This window comes from Hippocampus zosterae, chromosome 7, assembly GCF_025434085.1.
Source record: "Hippocampus zosterae strain Florida chromosome 7, ASM2543408v3, whole genome shotgun sequence".
NCBI classification, from domain to species: Eukaryota; Metazoa; Chordata; class Actinopteri; order Syngnathiformes; family Syngnathidae; genus Hippocampus; species Hippocampus zosterae.
The window spans coordinates 11,298,546-11,325,836 of NC_067457.1; the positions used below are offsets into that span (position 1 = coordinate 11,298,546).

Consider the following 27,291-nt stretch of genomic DNA (forward strand, 5'->3'; position numbering starts at 1 on the left):
AAATCACAAAATAAATTCTATGGGGTGCGGGGCGGTTGTGAACACACAACAAAGGAACAAACTACACAAACAACTCCGAGACAAAAGGAAAGATGACATTTGGGGACTATACCCCCCCCCCCGTTCTAGTTGAGATGGTATAACCCAAGAGGTGCTTGCTGCCGTTACCAGCCAAGTCTTGTCTTTATTAAACAAACACGTGACGGAAGTCCAACAGAACACGAAAGCAACGCATTCTCGCCGTATGTAATCAACTCTTCACGAGCAAATTTCTAGACCACCTCCCTGAGGTGGATCAAATTTGCTCCGGTGTAAGCCGTTTTCCGGGGCTACGCCGGAGCTAACTTGCACGTGTGGACGCTCTACCGGACCAAATCTTGCCGTGTGAACACCCCTGTAATGGCACTCACACCGGAGTTGCTGAGCTTTTGACAAAATCGCTGTGGACCAGATTTCCTCAAACGCATGGAGAAAGAACGTTTTTGTGTATTCTGACATTGCCCGTGACTGTTTTTCACTCTTTTGTGGTTGCAAGTGTGCTGAAGCTATAGCTAGCACAAGTTTCCGTGGAATTCCGGTATAAAATATGAAGTACTTTTAGCATGATCACGCAGGTAGTTGTCATCTTCACCTAGGGCGGTCCTTCTGGAATGGTGGTCATTCAAAATTGTGTCGCAGGCAACTGGCTGGTAAATCAAAAGGAGTCCTTGATTGACGACAGTGCTGAACAACGCTAGCCATGAACAAAAGCCTCAGACAGATCATCCAATCATCATGCAGAAAAGCTGAGCTTCCGCCCACTGTCCATAGACTCCCAGAGTCACTGAGCGTCCAATGGGTGTGACAAAACCAGCATTTATCCAATGACTTGTCTCGTTTCAATGCATTGGGACAACCGACACTGAACTCTCGAGACACCCAGCGTCCACGCTGGAGACGCTCAGCGTCCACACACTTTCAAGCACAGTGAAGCTGCGGGAATGAATGAGAAGAGTCGCATTTTAACCAGTAATAAGAAGCTGATTCCGAACAAAAGTTGAGTGCGGTTTTGCCCATGTCCACACAATTGTACGGACACACATATTTGATTTCTTACTTTTTGACATTTTAGGGGAAGCTGAGCTTCCCTTGCAGTCTTGGAGCAATCGCCTCTGCATTGTATACATCAGGGGTGGCCAACCAGTCAGAGACGAAGAGCCAATTTTTTTTACTATGTTACTGCAAAGAGCCACATCATACCCTTCCTCCCGCACGCACGCACGCAGTTGAGAAATTGTCCAAAATTGAGGCCACCCTGTACAGTGAGAAACTGTACCGTGTACAGTAAGAAGAAAAATTAGACAAGCATGCATCACAAACATTGTAATTGAGGAATGGGATATCCATCCATCCATTTTCTGATCCGCTTATCCTCAGAAGGGTCTTCTTTGGGTTGTTTGTTTATTGAACAAAGTAACAGATAACAGAAATTTGGCAACAAGTCAAGAAAAGTTTTGAAAAGTAATTTGAAAAGTCAAAAAAAAATCATGGAGAAAAAAAATTACAACTAGTATATTAAACACAATTTACATGTTCAGAGGAAGTAAGAAGTAAAACAAAAAAAATGAAGCGAGTCCACCCCTTGTTTTTTGTGTCAACTTGATTTTTATGAAAATTGTCATTGATTGTTATTTAGCATTTTGTCATCTGAAAAGAAAAAGTCAATCTACTCTTATACTCAAAATCAATATTCCCTTACATTAGAGCACAGATGTCAACGTCAAGGCCCAGATCTGGCCCGCCAAATCATTTTGTGTGGCCCGCAAAAGCAAATCAAGCATGTGAAAAATTCCATGATGCTTGCTGAAGTCTGAACCAAAATTTCAAATTGTCATACATAATCCACAACAACAGTCATGATTCTTGACTTCTAATTTTAAAACTAGTTATTCATCAATTTGTTGTGCACTGTGGATGCAATATGTGGAGGGGATTAAACATTTGTATGGTTTCCCAAAATTCATAACTGCCCTCCAAGGGAAACCGTGACTACAATATGGCCCGGGTCAAAAATCAGTTTGACACCCCTGCATGAGAGCATTTAATCAATTTAAATCTGATTTTTATCATTTAGTTTTTTCTTGACTTTTAAACCCGTTTTAGAATACAGCAAGTGATTCACACATTGCTCTCTGCTGAGCGATGTGTTGGTGAGAAAGGCTTCTCTTTGTTCGAGGCGAGGAAGCTAAGATCGGACTAAACTCAGCCGAGAAGACGAGTACCGCGACAACTGTAACTGGACAGTAAGATTGAACACAAACTGTTTCAATTTAGAAACGTAGTACTGGGTGTCCCATATTCGTGCATTTAGTACAAATTCAGGGGAATGTAGTGCTGCGGGTGGTTGGGAAAATTAAGTACGACTTGGACACCTATGCTCTATAAATCAGGGGTCGAGAACCTCTTTTGATGATTGCATCTGGCTCACAGATAAAACCAAATATTCTCAATTTTTTCGTCCAACCATTGATTTTTCACTGCTCATTTCCTGTTCAGTGCTGCACTTGGCAGCAGAAGCAATTTTAATTGGATGATTCTGGCCTACTTTGGCCGTTGCTGAGTAATCAGGTAAATGCCCCTTTTTGAATCACTCTGCTCTGTCATGAGCTCAAAGCTAACAAAGCAGTTGGTGAAAAGAAAAAAAAATAATGAGTATGGCACATTTTAGAACGAAGGATTCACCTTTGTGGAAAGAACAGGCTCTATGGGGTGTCTAATTTGCAATGACAAAATTCCATTGATGAAACGGTCGAATGTAAAGCGGCCCTTTCACACATGTCGTGTTATGTTTGAATCAAAACACTCTGAAGGAGACAACAGGATGCGTGCAATCTACTGAGCAGGGTGCAAGCTAGCCAGCAGCAACTCCGCGTTTGGACCGCGTCAAGCTGATGAGAATTCCGCTAGCAATCGTGAGGCACGGAAAACCATTAACAATGTGAAATATTAGAAGGCCAAACAAAAAAGATTGTGTGTTTCAGGTAACATGACATTTAAGCACAGGGTCGGTAGGTTGCACAAAGTTTTTTTTTCTTGAATCTTTTTATATTTTTTCATCAAAAATTGAAACAAAATAACCATAAAGCATTATTTTTATTTAGTAGAATAACTAAGTCTCGTTACACGTTGTAGACCCACCTACCTTTGGCTTTCTCTTTTTCTGAACATGCTGCTTTCATTATGACATCGAATACATCTACACTTTGTTTTTGCCACTGTTTCTTGTGTTTTCTCTATAGATCTAAATCGAATCGATCTTAGGTCAGGTAAAGTATTTAAAACTTGAAACAGTCACATATCCATATCATGAATGTCAGAGAATTGTAGCTACGCTCACACGTTTAACCAATCAGCGCTGACCAAAGGGCATTACACATCAAAGAGCTTTGATCTCTTTGAACAGCTCTGCAAGTTGAGCCACGACGAACAGCTGAAGCTAGTGGAGTTGAGACGACACCACGCTCGAGGTCGGACGGACACGCTCTCTCTCCAGTTACCTGTATGTTTCCCTTCTTTTCTTTTTCTATCCAAATATATATTTTCTACAAACCTTAGCTGTCTTTTTTCGTCCCACCGGGGTTTTGCCAGTGTATTTATAAAGAGACCAAAAATCTCTTTAGAATTCCCAGTTGGCACATTGACCCACAGTGCTATTTTCACATGGTTTATACTCGACCTGTGGTGTTCATCAAATAGTTCGCTGATTTTTTTTCGGTACATCACTGGATGCCATTTTCTGAACATTACGGCGCGAGCATGCGACTGTAACACAGAAAACGCGGTTATGACAGTTTCATAACTTTGCTGCTGTGAATTGGGAATTTCTCAATAGCGAGACTAATGAAGGTTTTCTTATCTTAAACTGTCGTCAGAGATCGTGGCCGCCCCCATGATTCAATGTTGTTGACAGACGACAGGGCAAACGATGCACATGCTCAACGTGAATATCGCGAGAGTTTGCACCGATGTAAACCCTCTACACAACAATGTAGAGGGCTGTTTGAAAAAAAAAATACATGACGGTCTGCATTTTCGACGTAGAAATTCTCGGTCGGTTGCGTTAACGGAAACGCGCCTTTTTTTTTTTGGTCCGCTTAACACAATTATTTAAAAGAATACGTATTGTACTAACATTTTGTTGAATTCACTTTAAAAATACACAATATTGTATGGCTCTCGCTGAAATACATTTCCAAATATTTTGCTTCCATGGCTAAGTCCAAAAGGTTCCAACCCCTGCTCTAAATTGTCCAGAGGTGTGACTGTGAGCGCGAATGGTTGTTCATCAACGTGTACCCTACTGGCCGAAGACGGCTGGGAACGGCTCCAGCACCACCCCCTTCGCCCCGCGACCCTTGTGAGGATGAAGCGGATCGGAAAATGGATAGATGAATTTGACAAGAAACTTGTACTTGAACTTGATATGTACACACACACACACACACACACACACACACAGCGGACAAGAAAGACAGCATCTGAAGAATGTTCAGAAAGAGTGCGAAACAAGTGAGACGAACAGCGTGACCCAACCTAATCTGTAAAGAACAATTCTTGGCTGCATCCTGCGAATGGCGTCCAGCAGTTGACGTTGTCCCTTGTAGTCCTCTGTTACTTTACAAAGTTCCTCCTCGTATTCTGATGTCCTTCTTGTGCACATGGTGCGAAAATTGCAACAGCACTTTACGCTGACCATCACCGTGCAGCGATGTGTTGAGGACGAGGGCCTCTTTGTTAGCGGATAGCAAGCTAACCGAAGCTAAAGTCGGCCGAGAAACACCAATGTACACCGAGACGACTTGAATCGGACACAAAGCTTCAACGAAAGACGTTTTAGTCCAGCGAGATGATTGTGGACGCCCCGGGTGGAGGTTTGAGCACGTTGAAGACAAATTCAGGAGAATTTCGTCACTGTTGTCGATCGCTCAACGCGCTGCAGTTCCGTACTGCTGTCAAGCCACCAATGGTTAATACACTGCATGACTAAAATCTACCGACATCGAGCCCCGTTGACCACCTTCAAAATAAAAGCTTGCGAACCGCCAGCGGTTTGGATTTAAAATAATGTTGGAAAATAATTTCTTGGCGGTAAGGCAACGACGAGTTCACCCAGTCCGAATGAAAACCACCAAGAAGACCAGGTCTAAAGCAGGAGTAGATTCATAGAACCGGTTCCTCAAGAGCCACATCCTGCCTGTTTTAGGTGCCTCCCTATTCCAACACACCTGATTCAATTGTTTAGGCCTCCCCTCGACAGAGCTTGCTGATGAGCTCATCACTCGAATGGAATTCCAAAAACAAGCATGGCAGGCTGATTGAACACGGATGGTTGTTCGTCTCTGTCCGTCGGATGGTATCCTCACTCATGTGATGATAAGCGGATCGGAAAATGGAAGGATGGATGTAGCAAGGCTCAAGTAGTTATTTTGTGTGTGTTGAGTTAATTTGGTGCTCTTAATTAGTCGAATGAATGTTTGACCTGTTTTGTTCAAGTTTTTTCAGTTCCTTGTGGAAATGGCTCATGTTTACGCTGTACCATCTTTCAATCGAAAGAATGCCTTTTGCTCTCGTCGATGACACTCATCCCCATTTTGCTGTCAGCATAATGGGAATAAACTGCTGTCACCACAACCTTGGTCAGCTCCTGTGATTTTATTTCTGTGAAGACATCACTGATGTCACACATCCATCGGCCATTGGACAGTATTTATAAATTAGTGATCACCTATTGTGGGCAAAAAACAAGGAAAGTGTTGTTTTTTTTGTTGTTTTATTTTGGTTGTGGAGCATTTGTGACCCAAGTTTATTTTGTCGCCCAAGCGGGAATGCTGAGAATATTTGTTATTATTACTAGTAGTCGTCGTGGTAGAGGTATGATTATTATTTAAACCAAAATTCGACAGCAATTTCTGATTTTCATTCATTTTTTGGACTTCTTGTTTTGTTTGTTTGTTTCATTGTTCTTTATTTCTGTAAAAAAAAATTCGACACCTGTAGCTCGTGTGGGGAATTCAGGATAGAAATGGATCATGACAGAACAGGTCACGATTTCGTCTTCAGGCGCTACGTTGTCGCCCTCTCCTGGTCAGTAGGAGAAATGCTGTCGGTGACAACTTCCGGCAATCGAAAAAGAAACCTTTATTTCAATTTGTGTCTTGTGCCAAATTCATTCATTCATTCATCTTCCGAGCCGCTTGATCCACACTAGGGTCGCGGGGTTGTGCTGGAGCCTATTCCACCTGTCTTCAGGCAGTAGGCGGGGGACACCCTGAATCGGTTGCCAGCCAATCGCAGGGCACACAGAAACGAACAACTGTTCGCACTCACACTCACACCTCGGGACAATTTAGAGTGTTCAATCAGCCTGCCACACATGTTTTTGGAATCTGGGAGGAAACCGGAGGACCCGGAGAAAACCCACGCAGGCCCAGGAAGAACATGCAAACTCCACACAGGGAGGCCGGAGCTGGAATTGAACACGGTACCTCTGCACTGTGAAGCCGACGTGCTAACCAATGGATACCGGGCCGCCTGTGCCAAATTCTATTTTCGTTAAAAAATGTGCATCAACCTGTTTTGAGACTTTCTTATTCGTTCCGGTCAAAAATATCGAATATCGAGCTCTATTTCAATGTTGGTGTTTCCAAATTAAAAGAAAGGTGAAATTACGGCTTGTTTTCTACTTTTAAAAAAAACATTGTTTTCTTTGTCTTCCGGAAATGAAATAAACCCCGTCAAATGTCACAAGACAAGATGAAAAAGCCCACGTGAGGTGAATTTTTCGACAAGAGCGTGAGGCTGGTTTTGAAACCCATACACTCGGTTTATAAATCCTTGACTGTGTCAGCTTATGTTATATTCTTAATTATCATTTTGTGTTTGAGCATCATACTATTTCATGTTAAGATTACAAAAATTGCATGATGTTGTTTAATAATTGCTTAGACATCTTTCTGATTGGCTGATGAAGTAAGGTAAAGCAAGAAGTGATTTTAGTTGTGAAGAGTGTGTTCTCGAACATGCTGCTGCTGTCACGTCGCGTGCTCGCCAGCAGGTGGCGGGTTCTCCCGCCGCCTGTTCGGCACACCTGCCCGTTATTTCGGGCTGATTACGTGCCTTTATTAGGCGACTCCGGCAGTCATCTCACTGCCGGAGAATTCCTCGCCGAGCCATTATTCGCTCTCGCTATCTATTTGCGCTATTGCTATTTGCCTCGTTGCATACTTGCCTTACGACCTATACTTGTTGCCCACTTATTTCGACTTTCGATATTTCGTATTTTTATACTATTTCCACCAGCGCGATTATCTCCTCGCGTTTGCTCTAGCCGCGAGCGTTTTCTGTTTGTTTCCTGATCCTTATTTGATCAGCGTTTTCTGTTAATTTCCTGATCCTTATTTGATCAGCGTTTTCTGTTACCGTTTTTCCCTGTCGGGCTCTTTCTGTTGTTTTTTCGTTCTGTCATTAAAGACACCTTATTTTGTGACAATACTCTCTCTTGTCTGCTTTACCTGGGATCCAACTTATTTAATTCATTTGTTCTGCTCGGAGCGATTTTTTTCCCCTCGAGCAGAACGTGACAGAATTCTCCGGCCACCATGGATCCCGCGGATGTAGAGAGAATATTGTCCGCTCTTACCCGAAAAGAGCAGCAAATGAGTCAGCAGGGCCAAGCCATTTCGGAACTCCGAGGCACGGTCTCCATGCTGGCTCATCGGTTCGATGAACTCGAACCTCGTTTGGTGCGGGTGGAGGAACGGAGACTCCCCCCCTCAGGGAGCTATCCAACCACTCCGGAGGCACCCCTCTCTCAGACCACTATGTCGAGGGAACCCTCGCTCCCACACCCACCTCGTTACGGGGGTGAGCATGGGCAGTGTGGTCACTTCCTCCACCAATGCTCGCTCATTTTTTGCCAGCAGCCGTCTGCCTACGCTAATGATGCCGCCAAGGTGGCCTACGTTATGAGTTTGTTGACAGGTCCGGCGGCGTCATGGGCGATTGCGACCAGCGAGGCCAAGCCAAATCTCCGATCATCGCACCCGGAGTTTGTGACAGCATTCCGCCGGGTGTTTCACCATCCCGTGCGGGGTCGAGAGGCAGAGGGTCGGCTACTCGCCCTCCACCAGGGGAGACGATCGGTCGCCGATTACTCCATCGAGTTCCGGATCCTGGCGGCGCAAAGCGGCTACGAGGATCGAGCGTTGTGTGGGCTGTTTCGCCGAGGATTAAACTCCCAACTCAAGGACGAGCTGGCGACCCGTGATCACAGCACCGACCTGGAAGAACTGATCGATCTCGCCCTACTCATGGACAATCGCCTGAGGGAGCGAAGCCGGGAACGTGGGGGAGTATTCCGGGAGACAGCACCAGCAGAGGAGCCTATGCAGCTGGGAAGCGAGAACATTGGTGGCGAGGAGAGAGATTCCTTTTCAACCATCACCAATCACCCGGGGTCATCTGTTTCCTTCGAACATGAGTACTGTGAGTCACCGTCACGCGCGTTAAACCCCAAGTCTGATCGAGTCGACACGCGACCGAACAGACTAGTACTTGAGGGAACGATATCTGGGGAATCCCGGTCTAAGCGGGTTCGGGCCCTGGTGGACTCAGGAGCGGACGTATGCCTGATTGACACCGAGCTCGCTTCCGAGCTAGGTTGTGCGTTAGAGAGACTGATCGATAGGAAGCGGATTCGTGATCTCGATGGGCGTCTCCTGGCGGTCGTAACCCACAGAACGGAGCCACTGAAGCTCCAACTCTCGGGTAATCACATCGAGCTGCGGCGCTTTTTGGTCATGCGGTCTCGCAACGCTCCCCTCGTCCTCGGGTTACCATGGTTACGAGTACACAACCCCGTAATCTCCTGGGCGCGCCCAGCAATCAACAGCTGGAGCCCTTACTGCTATAGACGCTGTCTACAGTCGGCCGTCGGGGGGTACGAACATGTCACCCCCTCCGTGGAAGTCTGCCTTGACGGAGTGCCGGATTGCTATCGGGACCTCGGGGAGGTATTTAGTGAGGATCGAGCGCGTTCTTTACCTCCACACCGCCCCTACGATTGCGCTATTGACCTGCAGGCGGGCGCTCCGTTACCGTCCTCGCGGCTGTACCAGGTGTCTCAACCTGAGCGCGAGGCGTTGACGGAATACATAAACAGCTCGCTCGCCGCAGGTCTCATCAGACCGTCGCGTTCACCGTTAGGGGCGGGTTTTTTCTTTGTGAGCAAAAAAGATAAGACTCTGCGCCCCTGCGTCGACTACCGTGGATTAAACGACATCACCATAAAGAATCGCTACCCACTACCATTGCTAGACTCCGCCTTTGCCCCATTGCAATCCGCCACTATATTCTCTAAATTGGATTTACGCAGCGCTTACCACCTGGTCCGTATCAGAGAGGGAGATGAGTGGAAGACCGCTTTTAAGACCCCTCTGGGCCATTTTGAGTATCTGGTCATGCCCTTCGGACTCACTAACGCCCCCGCTGTCTTTCAAAACCTCATTAATGACGTTTTAAGGGATATGATCAACATTTTTTGTTTCGTTTACTTGGATGATATTTTGATTTTCTCCCGGTCAGAAGAGGAACACCAGCAACATGTCAGGCGGGTGTTGCAGCGCTTATTAGAAAACCGGCTCTTCGTCAAGGCGGAGAAGTGTGAGTTTCATGTTCCCGTCATTTCCTTTCTGGGGTTTATAATCGAGCGGGGTAGAATACTAGCGGACCCCATCAAGACGCTGGCAGTCAGGGATTGGCCAGTCCCGTCTAACCGCAAGGAACTGCAGCGCTTTTTGGGGTTCGCAAACTTCTATAGACGATTCATCCGCGGCTATAGTCAGAAGGCGCTCCCCCTGACCCGCCTTACGTCAACTAAGACTCCCTTTAAGTGGGACTCTACCGCGGAGGCCGCATTCGTTAGCCTAAAGGCGGCGTTTACCAGTCCCCCCGTCCTTCAACATCCTGACCCTGATCTTCCCTTCGTTGTAGAAGTGGACGCCTCGGATTCAGGGGTGGGGGCGGTATTGTCCCAACGCTCTCCAGTCGACCAGAAGCTGCACCCCTGTGCCTTCTTCTCCCGTCGACTCTCTGCTGCCGAAGCCAATTATGACGTTGGCAACCGTGAACTGTTGGCGGTTGTCTCGGCTCTGCAGGAATGGAGACACTGGCTCGAAGGGGCAAAAGAACAATTCACGGTTTACACGGACCACAAGAACCTCGCTTACCTCCGTACCGCCAAGAGGCTCAACTCCCGTCAAGCCCGGTGGGCCTTGTTCCTGACCCGATTCAACTTCTTACTCACATACTCCCCAGCCTCCAAGAACACCAAGCCCGACGCTCTTTCCCGTCTCCACGACCCCCCGGAAGTGGACCTATCCCCAGAGACCATCCTCCCGGCTCAGTGCATCGTGGGGGCCGTTCAATGGGAGGTGGAGCAGCGGATCCAGACCGCCCTGGAGGGGGTGCAGGTACCGGCGGGGTGTCCGGCGGGGAGACTGTTCGTGCCTCCGTCCCTGCGGTCGGAGGTTCTTCAGTGGGGACACGGGTCCAAGGTGGCATGCCATCCAGGGGTGAACCGGACGGTACAACTTGTCGCCCAGCGATTCTGGTGGCCGGAACTCCGGAACGACGTGACGGAGTTCATCAGGGCCTGCACCTCCTGCGCCTGCGGCAAGTCCTCCCATCGACCCCCGGCCGGATTGCTCCAGCCGTTGCCCATTCCACCTCGCCCCTGGTCACACATCGCGCTGGACTTCGTGACGGGTCTTCCCTCCTCCCGAGGTCACACAGTCGTGCTCACTATCGTGGACCGCTTCTCCAAAGCGGCCCACTTCGTGCCATTGTCCGGGTTGCCGTCGGCATTGGAGACCGCCGACCTCCTGGTTAAACACGTTTTTCGTCTCCACGGCCTCCCTACAGATATTGTGTCGGACCGGGGCCCCCAGTTTGTGTCACGCGTCTGGAAGCGGTTCTGCCGGTCCCTCGGAGCCACGGCCAGCCTGACGTCCGGCTACCACCCCCAGTCCAACGGACAGGCCGAGCGCGCCAACCAAGATCTGGGGTCGGCCCTCCGCTGTGTGTGCCTCCACCAACCCGCGACATGGGTCGACCACTTGCCTTGGGTGGAGTACGCACACAACACCCTCGTCTCCTCCGCAACCGGCCGATCCCCGTTCATGACGGCGTACGGTTACCAGCCGCCGCTGTTCCCGTCGCAGGAGGGGCAGGTGGAGGTCCCTTCCGTTCAACACCACCTCAAGCGGGCCCATCGTGTGTGGAGGGAGGCCCGGGCGGCATTGTCCCGCACGGCGTCCCGAAATCGTCAAATCGCGGATCGTCGTCGGCGCCCGGCCCCCCCCTATGTGGTGGGGCAGAAGGTGTGGCTGGCTACTCGAGACCTTCGCCTGGCCGGCTCCTCGGCGAAACTGGGTCCTCGATTCACTGGTCCCTTCGAGGTCGAGGCCGTCATCAACCCGGCTGCTGTCAGGCTCCGTCTACCTCCTACCATGAAGGTGCACCCCGTCTTCCACGTCTCCCTTCTCAAACCCGTTTCTTCCAGTGACTTGGCTCCTCCTCCCACGCCGCCGCCCCCTCCGCGGGTCGTCGACGGTGACCCGGTGTACACGGTTCGTGCCATCCTGGACTCTCGGCGCAGGGGAAAGGGGTTCCAGTATCTGGTCGACTGGGAGGGCTACGGGCCTGAGGAGCGGCAGTGGGTGCCTCGCTCCTGGATCCTTGATCCGTCCCTTTTGCGCGACTTCCACGCTGCACACCCTTCCAAACCGGGTAGTCCGCCGGGAGGCGTCCGTTGAGGGGGGGGTACTGTCACGTCGCGTGCTCGCCAGCAGGTGGCGGGTTCTCCCGCCGCCTGTTCGGCACACCTGCCCGTTATTTCGGGCTGATTACGTGCCTTTATTAGGCGACTCCGGCAGTCATCTCACTGCCGGAGAATTCCTCGCCGAGCCATTATTCGCTCTCGCTATCTATTTGCGCTATTGCTATTTGCCTCGTTGCATACTTGCCTTACGACCTATACTTGTTGCCCACTTATTTCGACTTTCGATATTTCGTATTTTTATACTATTTCCACCAGCGCGATTATCTCCTCGCGTTTGCTCTAGCCGCGAGCGTTTTCTGTTTGTTTCCTGATCCTTATTTGATCAGCGTTTTCTGTTAATTTCCTGATCCTTATTTGATCAGCGTTTTCTGTTACCGTTTTTCCCTGTCGGGCTCTTTCTGTTGTTTTTTCGTTCTGTCATTAAAGACACCTTATTTTGTGACAATACTCTCTCTTGTCTGCTTTACCTGGGATCCAACTTATTTAATTCATTTGTTCTGCTCGGAGCGATTTTTTTCCCCTCGAGCAGAACGTGACAGCTGCGAAGCATTTTTTTCCTCTTTCAATAAAACTGCATTCAAAGGATTCCACCTATCCTTTTGCCATTCGTAAATTAGAGCCATCCATTAAAAAAAACCATGAACCCCTGAGCTTACAACTGAATCTCCTCGGTTAGTCATGACCAGATACTCGACCGTTTTTTTACAGTATTTGAGGCAAAGGAGGAGTGCGTTGCTGACTGCAAAATGACGGCATTTTCATGAAGTTTGACATTTGAACTTGCTTTTTTTAAGACAAAAAATATAAATTCTTGATTTCGGCGTGCATTTATCTTCACAACTGGTTAATTTGAAATTTTATTGTTTTCATCGGTATTTGGTCTTGGTTTCTCGTGCTGCTTGTGTTCACACGGTGGTCTCGATATGTTATTGCTGAAGTGGCGGACCCTCAGGGCCAGCAAGGCCTTCTCTGCTGGCCTAAACATTCATACAATAACATACATTTATTCTTCATTCACCATCCGAACCGCTTTGTCCTCACTAGGGTCACAGTGGGAGCTGGAGCCCATCCCAGCTCCCTTCGGGCAGTAGGCAGGGGACACCCGGAATTGGTTGCCAGCCAATCGCAGGGCACACAGAGACAAACAACCATGCGTGCTCACACTCACACCTAGGTACAATTCAGAGTGTTCAATCAGCCTGCCACGCATGTTTTTGGAATGTGGGAGGAAACCGGAGGACCCGGAGAAAACCCACGCACTGGGGAGAACATGGAAACTCCACACAGGGATGCCGGAGCTGGAATTGAACCTGGTGCCCCTGCGCTGTGAAGTCGACATGCTAACCACTGGACTACCGGGCCGCCCAACATCAATTTAATTCATGTTATTTTATTTTCATATGTCAACAAAATTATTCTTTAGGTCATATTATTTCCACTTAGTCGAGTGGCTTTCAATGTTATTTTAAATAACATAATTACACAATTAACAAACATAATTCACACGTCCTTGTCCTGCTGTGTTGGGTCTGTCTCAGCTCTTTGTCTCTTCTGCTGTTGTCTTCTACTCTGATCAAAACAGTCTGTCGCCTAGCGCATACCCCACAAATTGCACCTTATTAAAAATATCAATTCCGTGTCTTTTATGCGTTTTTTTTTCACTTTTAAATGATCCCGCAGGCCTGATCGAATCTCATTGTGGCCCGATTCCGTCCCGCGGGCCGTATTTTTGACACCCCTGGTACATGGGCTAAAACCAATGTCTTACTTGATGTGATTGGTCGCTATATCAGCAAATTCAGAATCACAATCAATCCGTGTTCGCCTTCCTAAACCCCTTTCTTGCGAATGCCGAATGTTATGGAGACCGTGACGAAGCTAAAGTCTGTCAAATAGATGCGGATCTGAGAAACAAGTTTCGAGGGGACTGGTTGGAAAGAAAGCTGACGGTGTCCCCAGGTAGAACCAGTAAAGAGGAACCACTGTCTGTGCTTGTGCTGGATTTGTGTTGGATAAAAAGAGAGTGAAAAAGACAGAGAGGACCAACAAGCTTTTAGCTCTAAAAAGCTTAAAATGAAGAGAAACATTCTACATCATGAAACTGTACAAAGTTGTATGGAATGTAAATGGACATCCACTTTATAGGATAAAATGCATTCATAAACCCGGGGTGGGCAATTATTTTCCCGGGGGGGCCAAATGAGAAGCAGAAAATATTGTGGAGGGCCGGGCTAAAAGTTAGAAATAGGACTATTTGCCACAAAATGAGACGAGTACGAGACCTTGTGGCTTTTCTTTCTTCTCACTCACTGTCTCTAACTTTACCTTGTCTCGATCAACACACATGACAGCATTGCTCAGCTGATGTCGCGCAACGAACTTTTGAAGCTAGCCTTGGGACGCTTAGAAGTCTTCAATGCTCATGGTTAGCACGAAGGAACTCGCCTCCTCTCTTATTAGCGGTCCAGTTTGCGAAAAGTTTTTAACATGATAACAATCAAACCATTCTAGGAAATGTTCATTTACTCGAGCCACAAGCAATTCACTCTGAGCACGGAAATTGCCAGAATCGGTGTCATGATGTCGAAAGACAAATATTAAAAATTCAGTTTCTTTGTGGATTTTGGATGGAAGGAAGGTGCACATTTCTTTCCAACCAAAACTGTTGTACTTTTTAGAACACTAATTGTTTCAGATGAGGTAATTGCAACCACCTTGGAAGGGCCAATTGTTGCTTGGACCTGATTGGCCTGAAGCTCAAGTGAACTCCCTTTAGTGAGGAAGTCACTGGGGGGCGGACTACTTGGAGAGCAGTGCTACACGTGGGCTGATCAACTGTCCCTCCTGAAAATAAAGAAAACTGGAATATCTCCTTGCTGAATTGCCTTTTTATTCCTTTTAGTGATGGGTCCATGAGGCCTCATGAGGCGTGTCGACACAATGACACACTGTGTTGATACTGTACTGATACTGTGTCGCTGACCACTGCCACCTGCTGGACCTTCAAAATCCCTGCAGCCAACCCACTTGACAGACTGAACAAACTGATTTGATGATGACGTATATACAATGCACTACCTCACTCTACCCAATGACTGGTATTGAATGAGTTAAAAGCTCAGTGTAGCCACAAGCGCCATTGTTTATGTTGTTGTTTATGCTGTTTATATTGTCTATACTGTTCAGATTACGTCTTTTTTATATAGTGTAGCTGCTATCCTTTCTTAGCTGCGTGTGTTTAATGCACAGCATGTTTACATGCATGTATGCACTGAGGATTGAGAGGAAGAAATTTCATCTATGCTGCATGTCATACATAAAGCATATTTGACAATAAAGATGACATTGACCCTTGACAATATCATTCACATCCATGCATTCATATTGTATCATTCAATGTGTTTCAATAATGTGAAATTCGTGTGAATGAGGATGCTTGTGGGCTTTGGCTTCACAATTTTTGATTTAGAAAAATAAGATGCTCCAGTATTTTAAATTACAGTCTGTTGCATTTAATGCATGCTATTTCCTCTGTTGTGGAGAAGACACACACACAATGGAATAAGAAAAATCCAAGAGGCACTTGGTGAGACAAGGAGATTTTAATGAATACCTTATTCTCCAAAAGGAGATCAAAATGGCTCTACGCGGCGGACAATTTGTATTTGTCCGGAAGCTGCTCCATAATATGCACATACTGTAGCAACGTCACTCGAGTGAAGCGCGTCTCAGCACTCAGCAGTCGATAGTCTGCTGCTCTCAGCTGTGCGCACGAGCACGTACTTGCGGCGCCGACCCAACCCACGCCACATATTAAGCTTTGAACTACGACAACAGCTAAGCTAGCCTAGCCGATGTAATGATGGTCAGCAGACAAGGTTTACGTATTATGTGACTTTTAATAGCAACGTGGCAGAGTCATCAAACATGCCGTTTGCTCACTCGCAGTCACTTTCTGGAACTCCCCCTTAGAGGCGGGACCTCTCAATCTACTGGAGTATGACGTACAGTACAAACGTTCATAAAACACTTCTCATATAATAATAGCCTATTATATGACAGCCGACATGACGCTAGAAGTCAGACGGACACATTTTTTCTGATAATCGGTGTTTTCCGTATTGCCCAAACATATATTTTTATTCGAGCGAGGGTGGGGTCTACCTTGTTTCGGCAAATCGGCATCGTGTCGCCAGACGCACTTCCTTAGGATACACTTTGCGGGCTTTTGCTGCGTCAACGCCCCCTGCACTGAGTCGACGCCCCCTGGACTAAGTGCCGCAGCTTGGACTGTGCCAGGGAGTCTAAACTGCACCGGTGCAGTTCACGTGTCAATTAGCAGCCTCGACTGCGTCAACGCAGCCGATGTGTCAATTAGCAGCCTGGACTGTGTCAACGCAGCCGATGGAGTCTAAACTGCGCCGGTGCAGTTCATGTGTCAATCACGTGACGCAATGAAGCGGCACATGCACCGAGACGTGAATTGCTCTGTGAGCCCGGCGCATGCATCAACGCATCGGTGTCGCTGGACCCATAATAATAATAATAATACATTTTATTTATAAGCGCCTTTCAAGACACCCAAGGACACTTTACAATAACAAAAAAAAAACACAAAACAAGACATAAAAAATGAAGACGGTGAAATAAGGGAATGTATGAGGGAGGGGGTAATGGTGGGGGACGAGGTTCCGTGCAGACCATCCTGCTGTGACGCTCCAAACCCGTCACTAATTCCTTTTCACCTGGCCTGCTGTTTCGCCGCACAACAATCGGACTGAGTAAGAATCGCTTCCTTGTTTTTCAACGTCTCGTAGATTTGAGTCTAACAGACTCCAGGCGTCTCCTGAATGTTTCGTACTTTGTTACCCGCTTCGTTCAATCAGATACATATCACTTTACCTTCCATGGTCATTACTCTCTCCCCTGGACTCTATACTGTTCAGTTTACATGTCTTTTTTATACAGTGTAGCTGCTATCCTTTCTTAGCTGTGTGTGTTTAATGCACAGCATGTTTGCATGCATATATGCACTGAGGATTGAGAGGAAGAAATTTCATCTGTGCTGCATGTCATACATAAAGCATATTTCTTTCTGCTTGGCTCTCGACGAAAACGGACGCTTTTTGCAGAGCTCCCCTGCCCTCCCACCTTTTTATCCCTGCTCGCCACGTAGTCTTTTGTGCTTTTTGAGAGCAAACGGCAGATTTTAGAAAGTCCTGCCGAAATAAATCTGCACCCGACTGCGACTGTCAGCGTTGAACTGCCGTCATTGCTGTCAAAGTCAGACACATCTCCGAAATTGTTGGAGCAAATTTTTAAGTAGGCTTCATCTTGATAAATTGACCACATATTTGACATTTACACCATAACGTTACCGCCTAAAATAATCGTAAAACATTTTATGTAACAACAAGAGTAATATTTACCCCAAAAGCTTTCAATGCGTCTGAAAATTTTCTCTTGTTTTTGTTGGGGCTTGGCTCGAAATGCATCATGATTGGATACCCAAAGTCGACGTGTGTGTCGGACGTGCTCTCATTGGTCTACAATACCGTCACGGATTAATAAATACTCAAAGGGCTTGTGAGGCAAGCCCTTTGAGTATTTTTTCCATATTGCCCACTAGTTCACGAGTAAGATCATTTTGACGCGTACTAGTGAATATGTAAGGCCATAAATGTGCCCACTAGTTCACTAGTAAGATAATTTTGAGGCTTACTAGTTGACATGTAAGCCACAAAACGCCCACTAGTTCACCAGTAAGATAATTTTGAGGCTTACTAGTTGACATGTAAGCCACAAAACGCCCACTAGTTCACAAGTAAGATCATTTTGACGCTTACTAGTGAACATGTAAGCCACAAAACGCCCACTAGTTCACTAGTAAGATCATTTTGAGGCTTACTAGTTGACATGTAAGCCACAAAACGCCCACTAGTTCACAAGTAAGATCATTTTGACGCTTACTAGTGAACATGTAAGCCACAAAACGCCCACTAGTTCACTAGGAAGATCATTTTGAGGCTTACTAGTTGACATGTAAGCCACAAACCGCCCACTAGTTCACGAGTAAGATCATTTTGAGGCTTACTAGTTGACATGTAAGCCACAAAACGCCCACTAGTTCACTAGTAAGATCATTTGACGCTTACTAGTGAACATGTAAGCCACAAAACGCCCACTAGTTCACTAGTAAGATCATTTTGAGGCTTACTAGTGAACATGTAAGGCCAAATACGGACTCTCGGACTCAGCCTGCCAAGGACTTTCTAACAGGGGAGTATTTGTAGCAACCACAAATGCCCTCTGAGGACTCTGATATTTGAATTTCGTACTGTGAGACTGATCAGCCAATCGGCGGCCCCGCTGCCGCTCGCTACCAACCAATCACAGCCCCCGGCTTGGCTAGCGGCCCCGGAATCTATCTTCATCCAATCACTGGACGTTTGTTACGCTAAGGTCCGCTTTGCTGGTATATAAATGATCGTATGTTTGCTAATATCAGATTGTACCACAGCTCTTCGAGTACTTCACTGCGCCTAGTCGTCGCTCCTTACAAGGTGCTTTTGTTGGTATATGATATTTCTGTATGGCAAATTCGACATTTCACCTGCAATAAAATATGTGAATAGTGAACTCGGAGTTACCTTGAAATTCATTTCAATTAGGATGGAATAAGACGTCAAAAATCCGAGAGGCACTTGGTGAGACAAGGAGATTTGAAGAAATACTTTATTCTCCGAAAGGAAATAAAAATGGCTGTACAGGGCGGACAATTTGCGTTTCTCCAGGAGCTGCTCCATAATATGCACGGACTGTAGCAATGCCACTCGAGTGAAGCGCGCCTCAGCAGTCGATAGTCAGCTGCTCTCTCCTGTGCGCGGGTGAGCGCGAGGACATACTCACCTGGTTCAACCAATCAGCGCCGACGCAAACTACGTCACATATCAAAGAAGCTTTGAACCACGAGAACAGCTAAGCTAGCCTAGCCGACACGACGCTCGAAGTCAGACGGACACGTTTTTCTGATAATCTGTATGTTTTCCTTTTTGACCAAATATATGCAGTATTTTTGTTCGAGCGAGGGTGAGGTCTGGCTTGCTTCGGCAGGCGGCATCGCATCGCTCGATGCACTTCTTTAGAAACACAGTTTGGCGGGCTTTTGCGCCATCGACTCCCGCTGGACTGAGTCAACGCAGTTCATGTATTGGTCACGTGATCGTCTGGAAGTAGAACGTGCACCGAAGCAGGGATTGCTCTGTGAGCGCGACCCATGCGTCGACGCATCCGCGTTGCGGAAGCCATCACTACAAGAAGAACATCATTGCTTTATTGGACTGTAACATCAATAACTCAAGCTTCGGGGCCGAGTTGAACTTACTTCGCTCAACTTACTTGGCCTCGCTTGCGAAGCCACTTCGTTGCAAAACAGATCACGTGTGAAAGTAAAGTGTTGTAATTTTTCCCTAAATATGTGCACAACAAGAGAAAGGGTGGAGTACGAGGAGCAACTTTGTAGTGCAAAAGAGGCGGGGCTGTTTTCAACAAGTCAGCAACATTGTAGTGCAAAAGAGAGGTTTTCAACAAGTCTTGATCTCGATTTGGCTCACGCAGAGCAAGGCAAATGCAATACTCCAGAAACATGTGTATAGCAGAGGGCTCCTTAAATACAGAGTGTAACTAATCATAGATTGGCAGCAGGTGTGCACAGAAGTCCGCTAATGCCACCTGCTGGCCAGACTGACACAGAACCGTGACAGTTCAATCGTGACCTGGCTTCGATGGGTGCGCAGCGTGGAAGGCGCGGAGAAGGGACGGATCCAAGATCCAGGAGCGGGGGACCCATTGCCGATCCTCTGGGCCGTAGCCCTCCCAGTCGACCAGATACTGGAACCCCTTACCCCTGCGCCGAGAGCCCAAAATTTTCCGCACCGTGTACACCGGGTCACCATCGATAATCCGTGGAGGAGGAGGCGAGGTGTGAGGCGGAGCCAAGGGACTGGTGGCCACCGGCTTATGCAGGGAAACATGGAAGACTGGGTGAACCTTCAGGATGGGTGGCAGCCGGAGCTTGACGGAGACGGGGCTGATGGTCGATTCCACAACGAATGGTCCCGAAAAGCGGGGCCCCAACTTGCTCAAGGTGCCAGCCAGACGCAGATCCCTTGTCGACAGCCACACCTCCTGGCCCACCTGATAGGCTGGCGCCAGGCGACGACGACGATCCGCGATCCTCCGGTTCCTGGAGGCGGTGCGAGACAACGCGGCCCTGGTCTCCCTCCACATGCGATGAGCCCGTCTCAGATGAAGCTGCACCGACGGGACCTCCACCTGCCCTTCTTGTGACGGAAAAAGCGGCGGCTGTTAGCCATAGGCAGACATAAAAGGAGACCGACCTGTGGCTGACGAAACGAGAGTGTTGTGGGCATATTCCACCCAGCAAGACGAGCCTAACATGGTGTTGGTGCTCTTGAAGCGTATGAGAAAAAAATCAAAATGTCGTCCAGGTACACAAAGCAAAACGCGTTCAATAAATCTCTCAACACGTCATTAATGAGGCTCTGAAAAACGGTGGGTGCGTTGGTCAACCCAAAAGGCATGATACTCAAAATGTCCCAGTGGGGTCTTGAATGCAGTTTTCCATTCATCCCCCTCCCGTATGCGGACTAAATGGTAGGCGCTACGTAGATCCAGTTTAGTGAAGATGGTTGCAGATTGGAGAGGTGTTTGCAGAATCTAATTGCGGAAGTGGATATTTATTCTTTATGGTGATTTCGTTAAGCCCCCGATAGTCTACACAAGGACGTAGTGACTTGTCTTTCTTTTCTATAAAAAAGAACCCGGCCCCCAAAGGAGATCTAGATGGTCTAATAAGGCCAGCGGAGAGGGAGCTGTCGATGTACTCCCTCAATGCTTCTTGTTCTTTGTGGGAAACTTGATACAAGCGAGAAAGGGGGGTGTTAGCGAGCAAGTCGATGGCACAATCGTACGGCCGGTGAGGCGGCAAAGACTGAACACTTACTGAACACTTGTCGCAAATCATGATAGATACTCGTAACTTTATCTAAACAAATAGATTCCGGCGGGTCGTTACGAGGAAGCCCTCTACCCCCCGCAGCAGAATGCAAACAGTGAGCGTAGCAAAACGGACTCCAATTCTCAATCGCGGGGTGTTCCCATGAGATTATGGGTCCTTAGCCAGGGTAACGCCAGGATTAATGGTACGGATCGGGACCGCATCAGATAAAACCTCCTATGTTCGACATGATTGCCCGATAACCGCAACATTATAGGGCCTGTGATCTGTTTAACTTCCGCCAGGAGTCGCCCATCAAGATCGTGAACCCTTTTGACCTCATTTAACTCCTCTACCGGACAACCCAGTTTGTTAGCTATTTCCGTGTCCATGAAACAGTCGTCCGCCCCCGAATCCACCAATGCCCGAACCGGAAGAGCCAGTGATAGACCATAAAGAGTACCATCCAACTCGAGTCTCTTGGACTCCTCGACACCCACACGTCCTCCTACCAGCTGCAGGGGCTCCTCCTCTGCGTCGGCTGGGCCGGAACACGAATGACGCTCGGCTCCGGATGGTCGCCTGGACTCGTGTTCAGCCGGCCGACTACCCGCACGTCGGGGTTGAAAACGGGTAGTTCCTTGTTCGTCCATGCGTTCCCTCTCACGCTCTTGCATGCGGTTGTCCACGACGAGGGCCAGACTGATGAGCTCCTCCAGGTTGGTGCTATAATCGCGGGTAGCCAGTTCGTCCTTTAAAGCAACACTTAACCCGCGGCGAAACAAACCACACAGGGCGCGGTCCTCGTAACCGCTACGGGCTGCCAAAATACGAAAAGAAATAGAGTATTCGGCCACTGATTGCTTTCCTTTAATCTAGTAACCGACCTTCGCCTCTCTTCCCATCACTGGATGGTGGAAGACCCGTCGAAATTCTGCCACAAAATCAGGGAAGGAGTCTTCCTTGCTAAAGGCCGGGTTTAGCATTGCTCACCTCCAACGCCCATGACGCCGCCTGACCAGTCAACAGACTCATTATGAACGCCACCTTGGTTTTATCCTTGGCATAGCTGTATGGTTGTTGGTCGAACACCAACGAGCATTGGTGAAGAAATTGTTCACCGAGCCCAAGTTCACCACCATAACGCGGTGGGTGTGGGATATCGGGTTCCCACTCCACCGGTGAACCCAATGGTGGCCCTCGATGGGCCAGCAGGGAGACCGTGCCCCGGAGTTCCGCGAGCGCTTGTTCCTGTTGACCCATCAGTTGTCCTTGGCTGGTCAAGGCGGTCATAACCTTGTAGAGGTCTGCGGGATCCATGTTGGCTAGAGTCTTGTGTCACGTTCGGGCAAGCCGAACTAAAGTTGGGATCCCAGAAGTGCAGACACCAAACAAGGTCTCTGTAGCAAAAAGGGTTTAATATACAAAATTCGCACCGACAAGGTAGTAACATAAAGTGCTGGTCAAAACAAGGACCAGAGAGCATAAAAACGAATAACAAAAAGCGCTTGCACAAAAGGCAAGGGGGGAAAATAAGAACCGCGAAGGCAAACAAAAAACAATGTAACAACTACATGCAAGCGAAAGCCAAATCACAAAGTAAAAACCATACTTACAAAATACTTGGTACAGAGAGTTCAAAAAGCGAAACACGACGAGGTCTATAGCAAAAGCAGTCTATGAGCAAGGAATCAGCAAGGCAAATGCAATACTCCAGCAACATGTGCATAGCAGAGGGCTGTGTTGTCTTGTGTTATTTTTGTTATTTTGACTTCAAAATGGCGCCGCGAGAGTGGCTGCCTTTCCAGCAGCTCCTTTATTTTGTTGTTCTACTTCTTACTTTCATAACTTTGCTGCTGTGAATTGGGAATTTCTCCATTGTGAGACTAATAAAGGTTTTTCTTATCTTATCTTAAATACAGAATGTAACTAATCATAGATTGGCAGCAGGTGTGCACAGAAGTCCGCTAATGCCACCTGCTGGCCAGACTGACAGAACCGTGACACATGGTCTTGACGCCATCATTTATCTATTTGCATGTTTAGCTTAAGTTTAGTTTATGTTTAGCTTCTTCTATTTGAATTCGATACTTTCCGGTTTGTCTTTTTTTTTCCATTTCATTTGTTTATTGAACATAAAACATATACAGTAATAATTTGATGGAAAGTAAGGTACCGTATTTTCACGACTATAAGGCGCCATTTAAAGTCTTAAATTTTCTCCAAAATGGACAGGACGCCTTATAATGCGAAGCGTTTCGTGCAGGGGTGTTCAAACTTTTTGGATCGAAGATCTACTTTTCGATCAACTAACCTCCCGGGATCTACCCTTACCGGCACGCACGCACGCACACACACACACTCTCACGTGCACGCCATGATGAGAAACAGCCTGAAACTGAGGCATGCGAAGTACTTTTGCAGCCTGTTAACTATCGTAGCTCATACGTACATTTTTAAAGTGCTTCCCTGGGCCCTCCCAGATTCCTATTCATTGCTCGTGCCCTCGGTGAATTGTACACGAAGTAAACTCTGAATGAGAATGATGACGATAAAAGATAGAGCGCAACAGTTCTGATCACAAGCTGCAATTGCAGACTGCTGAGAGCTTACAACTTCCGGCGACGTAATCACGCACCAACGTAAATTCAAGATTTACCTGCTTTATTTTATTTTTAAATATTTTTGGGGTGAAAATTAGACTGATAAGATGATTGGGGTGCAGTGTATATTAACACAAAAAATATATTACCGTATTTTCACGACTATTCGACGCATCGTACTAATGGCCGCAGTCTCATTAATGCGTGACATTTCTGTATTTTACACATACACAGGACGCATCGTACGAATAGCCGCAGTTTTACAGTGGTAAAACATACGCCAGCTTAAACATACGGCATGCATGCGCGCACTCTAACACGTTAGCTTGAAGCATACGGTAGCATGCCAAGACATACAAATAAGATAAAAACACGTTTTTAAAAAGGCAACGAAAGCAGAACTGAGTTCGGGTGTATTTTATTTAGCCATCGTACAATGTTCTCACGTTTTTCGATCAATCATCACCCAGAAATCCATCAAAGTCCTCATCCTCTGTATCAGAAGCAGAGGACTGCACACCTCAGTTGTCATTGAATGCATCACATGCTAGTGTGAGTTGCTACGCATTGCCGAGCGAAAAGAAGGAGTAGCAACAGCAAAGTCAACATTTCTCTCGTGTGAAGCTTTCCCACATTTGAAAGTAAAGAACAGAGCGAAACATGGTGGCAGCGCGTGTGTGTGTAGAAAGAATTGAACAATTGTGCAAGTACCGTAATCTATCCAAAACGCCGCGTTCCCTCTCGTTGTTGCGTATTGTGGCGTAACTCGCCAAGCGCTGCCTCTCACTCTTTGTAAAGTTGTGTTTGCCACCGATCATCCATTGTTCCCATGCCGTTTGCAACTTTACTTTGAACGCCCGGTTGATGCCAATGTCCAGCGGTTGGAGTTCTTTAGTCAAGCCTCCGGGAATAACGGCAAGCTCAGAGTTCATTTGCTTGACTTTTTTTTTCACCGCTGCTGTGAGATGGGCACGCATGCCAAAAGCATAACCGGTGGCTTTAAGTTTGAACTGAGCTTCGTAGGCGTGCGTGTCTTTTTATTTTCAGGGGTTCTTAGAAACCAAAACCGGAGTTGTTTTGCAACAAAGCACATTGCCACACTCTATACAAGTGTTGGTACTGGCTTGAGGCGTCCACTTACACGCCCACCCTTCACCATTGGCGGACTAGCTTGTCTGTCCTCTCTCTCCCTCTCTCTCTCTCTCTCTCTCTCTCCCTCTCCATATATGTATGTATACACGCCCACCCTTCCCTGATTGGCCGACTTCTTTCACAGTCACTTCCGCCTTTTCTCTATATAAACAGCGTGTCGGCAGTCAGTCAGATTTTGGAACTCAGCGCATATAAAGGACGCTCCGCACCATAAGGCGTACTGTCCATTTTGGAGAAAATTTAAGACTTTTAATGGCGCCTTATAGTCGTGAAAATACGGTATTAACATGTACAAAGACACACAAATGATCTACCGGTAGATCAAGATCTACCAAATGGCCACCCCTGGTCTAGTGTATGAGCTGTGTTTCAAAGCATGACTGATAGCGCTTCTGGCCGACACGCTGTTTAAATACTGAACAGGCGGAGTGAGTGAGACAGGCATGCGGAAGTCAAGTCAAGTCAAGTCAACAGTATTTATAGAGCACTTTCAAACAGCCATCGCTGCATACAAAGTGCTGTACATCGAGCGATTTAACATACACAATAAACAGTAAGACGAAATGGTAATAAAGGCGGTAGAAAGCACCAAGCAGTAAAATCATGCTGAGTCGAACGCCAAAGAATACAAGTGGGTTTTGAGGAGGGCTTTAAAGATGGGCAGCGAGGAGGCTTGCCGAATGTTCAGTGGGAGTGCATGCATGCCGTATGTTTAAGCTGGCATATGTTTTACCATGCCTGGCTGCGCCCAATAATACAGTGTTTTGTGTGTCAAACACAGAAATAGCACCCATTACTGAGACTGCGCCCAACAATACGGTGCGCCGAATGGTCATGAAAATACGGTATGTCAGAATTTGTTATCCGCAGGACCGAATCGGGGAACAGTCCTGATCAACTCCCGTGACTCACGGGCCCGAACCCCCATTTACGGCTCGCCCCCTCCTCGCGGTAACGCGGGACGGCTGGGGAGACGGGGGTTCTTTATTTCATGCGAGTCGATTACGAAAGAGATGCGGCTAGGTTACTGACCGCTTTTGATTTCACAAACCCAACCCGAATCCGCCTTTGCTTATTTGAACTATCATAAGTAACCGACATTTAAAGGTTAATAAGTGACCGCTTCGCTTTAACGATGGCTCTCTTTTGATTTTTTTTACTTCTGTAGCAAGTGGTATAGACCTAGTATTGAGTTAACAATCCCGGTCGGGATCGTTCTGATTTGTTTCGTTGCGCTGGAGTAAACTATTTTAATTAACTATTCATTTTTCGAGAAGGATCATGTGGCCCGTTGTGAGCGAGCATAAAACCTTTGATTAATCTACGAAGTTTGAATGGTGATATGACTTAAATCATAAAAACAACTGCAGTGGACGATATAATGAATTTTGACACATTTATTAATATGATAATTATTGTGAAACATGCATTCATCAACCATTGTAACCGCAAGACGCGGAATACTATTGCGGAATACAAGAAAAAACATTGTTTAAATGATATTTTTTGACTTAATATCAAATGAGAATTATATAACAACACAGTGATTATAATGAGAATAAAAGGAGAATAAAGTAAAAAGATTACAAAGGAATACGAATAAAAATGATGATAAGAATAAAAATGATGATAAGAATAAAAATGAATAAATGAAATAAGCACCTGTCTATCATCATTGAGGGAGTCAAGATTGATCAGGTCTTAAACGGCCCATGATTTTACTTATTAATTTTTATCATCATATTTTCGTACCATTTCTATTTATATCATTTATCACAAACCCAACCCGAATCCGCCTTTGCTTATTTGAACTATCATAAGTAACCGACATTTAAAGGATAATAAGTGACCGCTTTGCTTTAACGATGGCTCTCTTTTGATTTTTTTTACTTCTGTAGCAAGTGGTACAGACCTAGTATTGAGTTAACAATCCCGGTCGGGATCGTTCTGATTTGTTTCGTTGCGCTGGAGTAAACTATTTTAATTAACTATTCATTTTTCGAGAAGGATCATGTGGCCCGTTGTGAGCGAGCACAAAACCTTTGATTAATCTACGAAGTTTGAATGGTGATATGACTTAAATCATAAAAACAACTGCAGTGGACGATATAATGAATTTTGACACATTTATTAATATGATAATTATTGTGAAACATGCATTCATCAACCATTGTAACTGCAAGACGCGGAATACTATTGCGGAATACAAGAAAAAACATTGTTTAAATGATATTTTTTGACTTAATATCAAATGAGAATTATATAACAACACAGTGATTATAATGAGAATAAAAGGAGAATAAAGTAAAAAGATTACAAAGGAATACGAATAAAAATGATGATAAGAATAAAAATGAATAAATGAAATAAGCACCTGTCTATCATCATTGAGGGAGTCAAGATTGATCAGGTCTTAAACGGCCCATGATTTTACTTATTAATTTTTATCATCATATTTTCGTACCATTTCTATTTATATCATTTATATCACTTCCTATTTTTACATTATCCAGACAACAATTTTGGTTGAGAGACATTTAATACATACGGTTGGCTCGTTTCTTCCGACACGCAAGAGTAGTATATTGTCTATGTCTCCTTACAGACACAACGGCTAACTAAGGGTAGTTGGAATAAAC

The 27,291-nt window shown here is 46.4% G+C and overlaps 1 protein-coding gene across 13 annotated transcripts in view; it reads right to left on the bottom strand.

Moving 5' to 3' along the window:
- The window catches only part of LOC127604158 (gastrula zinc finger protein XlCGF57.1-like), a 45,239-nt gene extending 20,557 nt beyond the window's left edge, over positions 1-24,682 (bottom strand). For 4 of the 13 annotated variants that reach the window (XM_052071127.1, XM_052071129.1, XM_052071128.1 and 1 more), the window contains exons 1-2: positions 24,668-24,682; positions 4,573-4,950 (exon numbers count right to left, since the gene is read on the bottom strand). In XM_052071127.1, the coding sequence (XP_051927087.1) occupies positions 4,573-4,735 (163 nt within the window). In that variant the 5' untranslated portion in view covers positions 4,736-4,950; positions 24,668-24,682. Of the gene's footprint in view, positions 1-1,096; positions 1,472-4,572; positions 4,951-24,667 lie in introns of those variants that run through there. The other 9 variants (XM_052071124.1, XM_052071119.1, XM_052071116.1 and 6 more) reach the window with 4 other exon arrangements.
- Between the last annotated feature and the right edge of the window lie 2,609 nt (positions 24,683-27,291).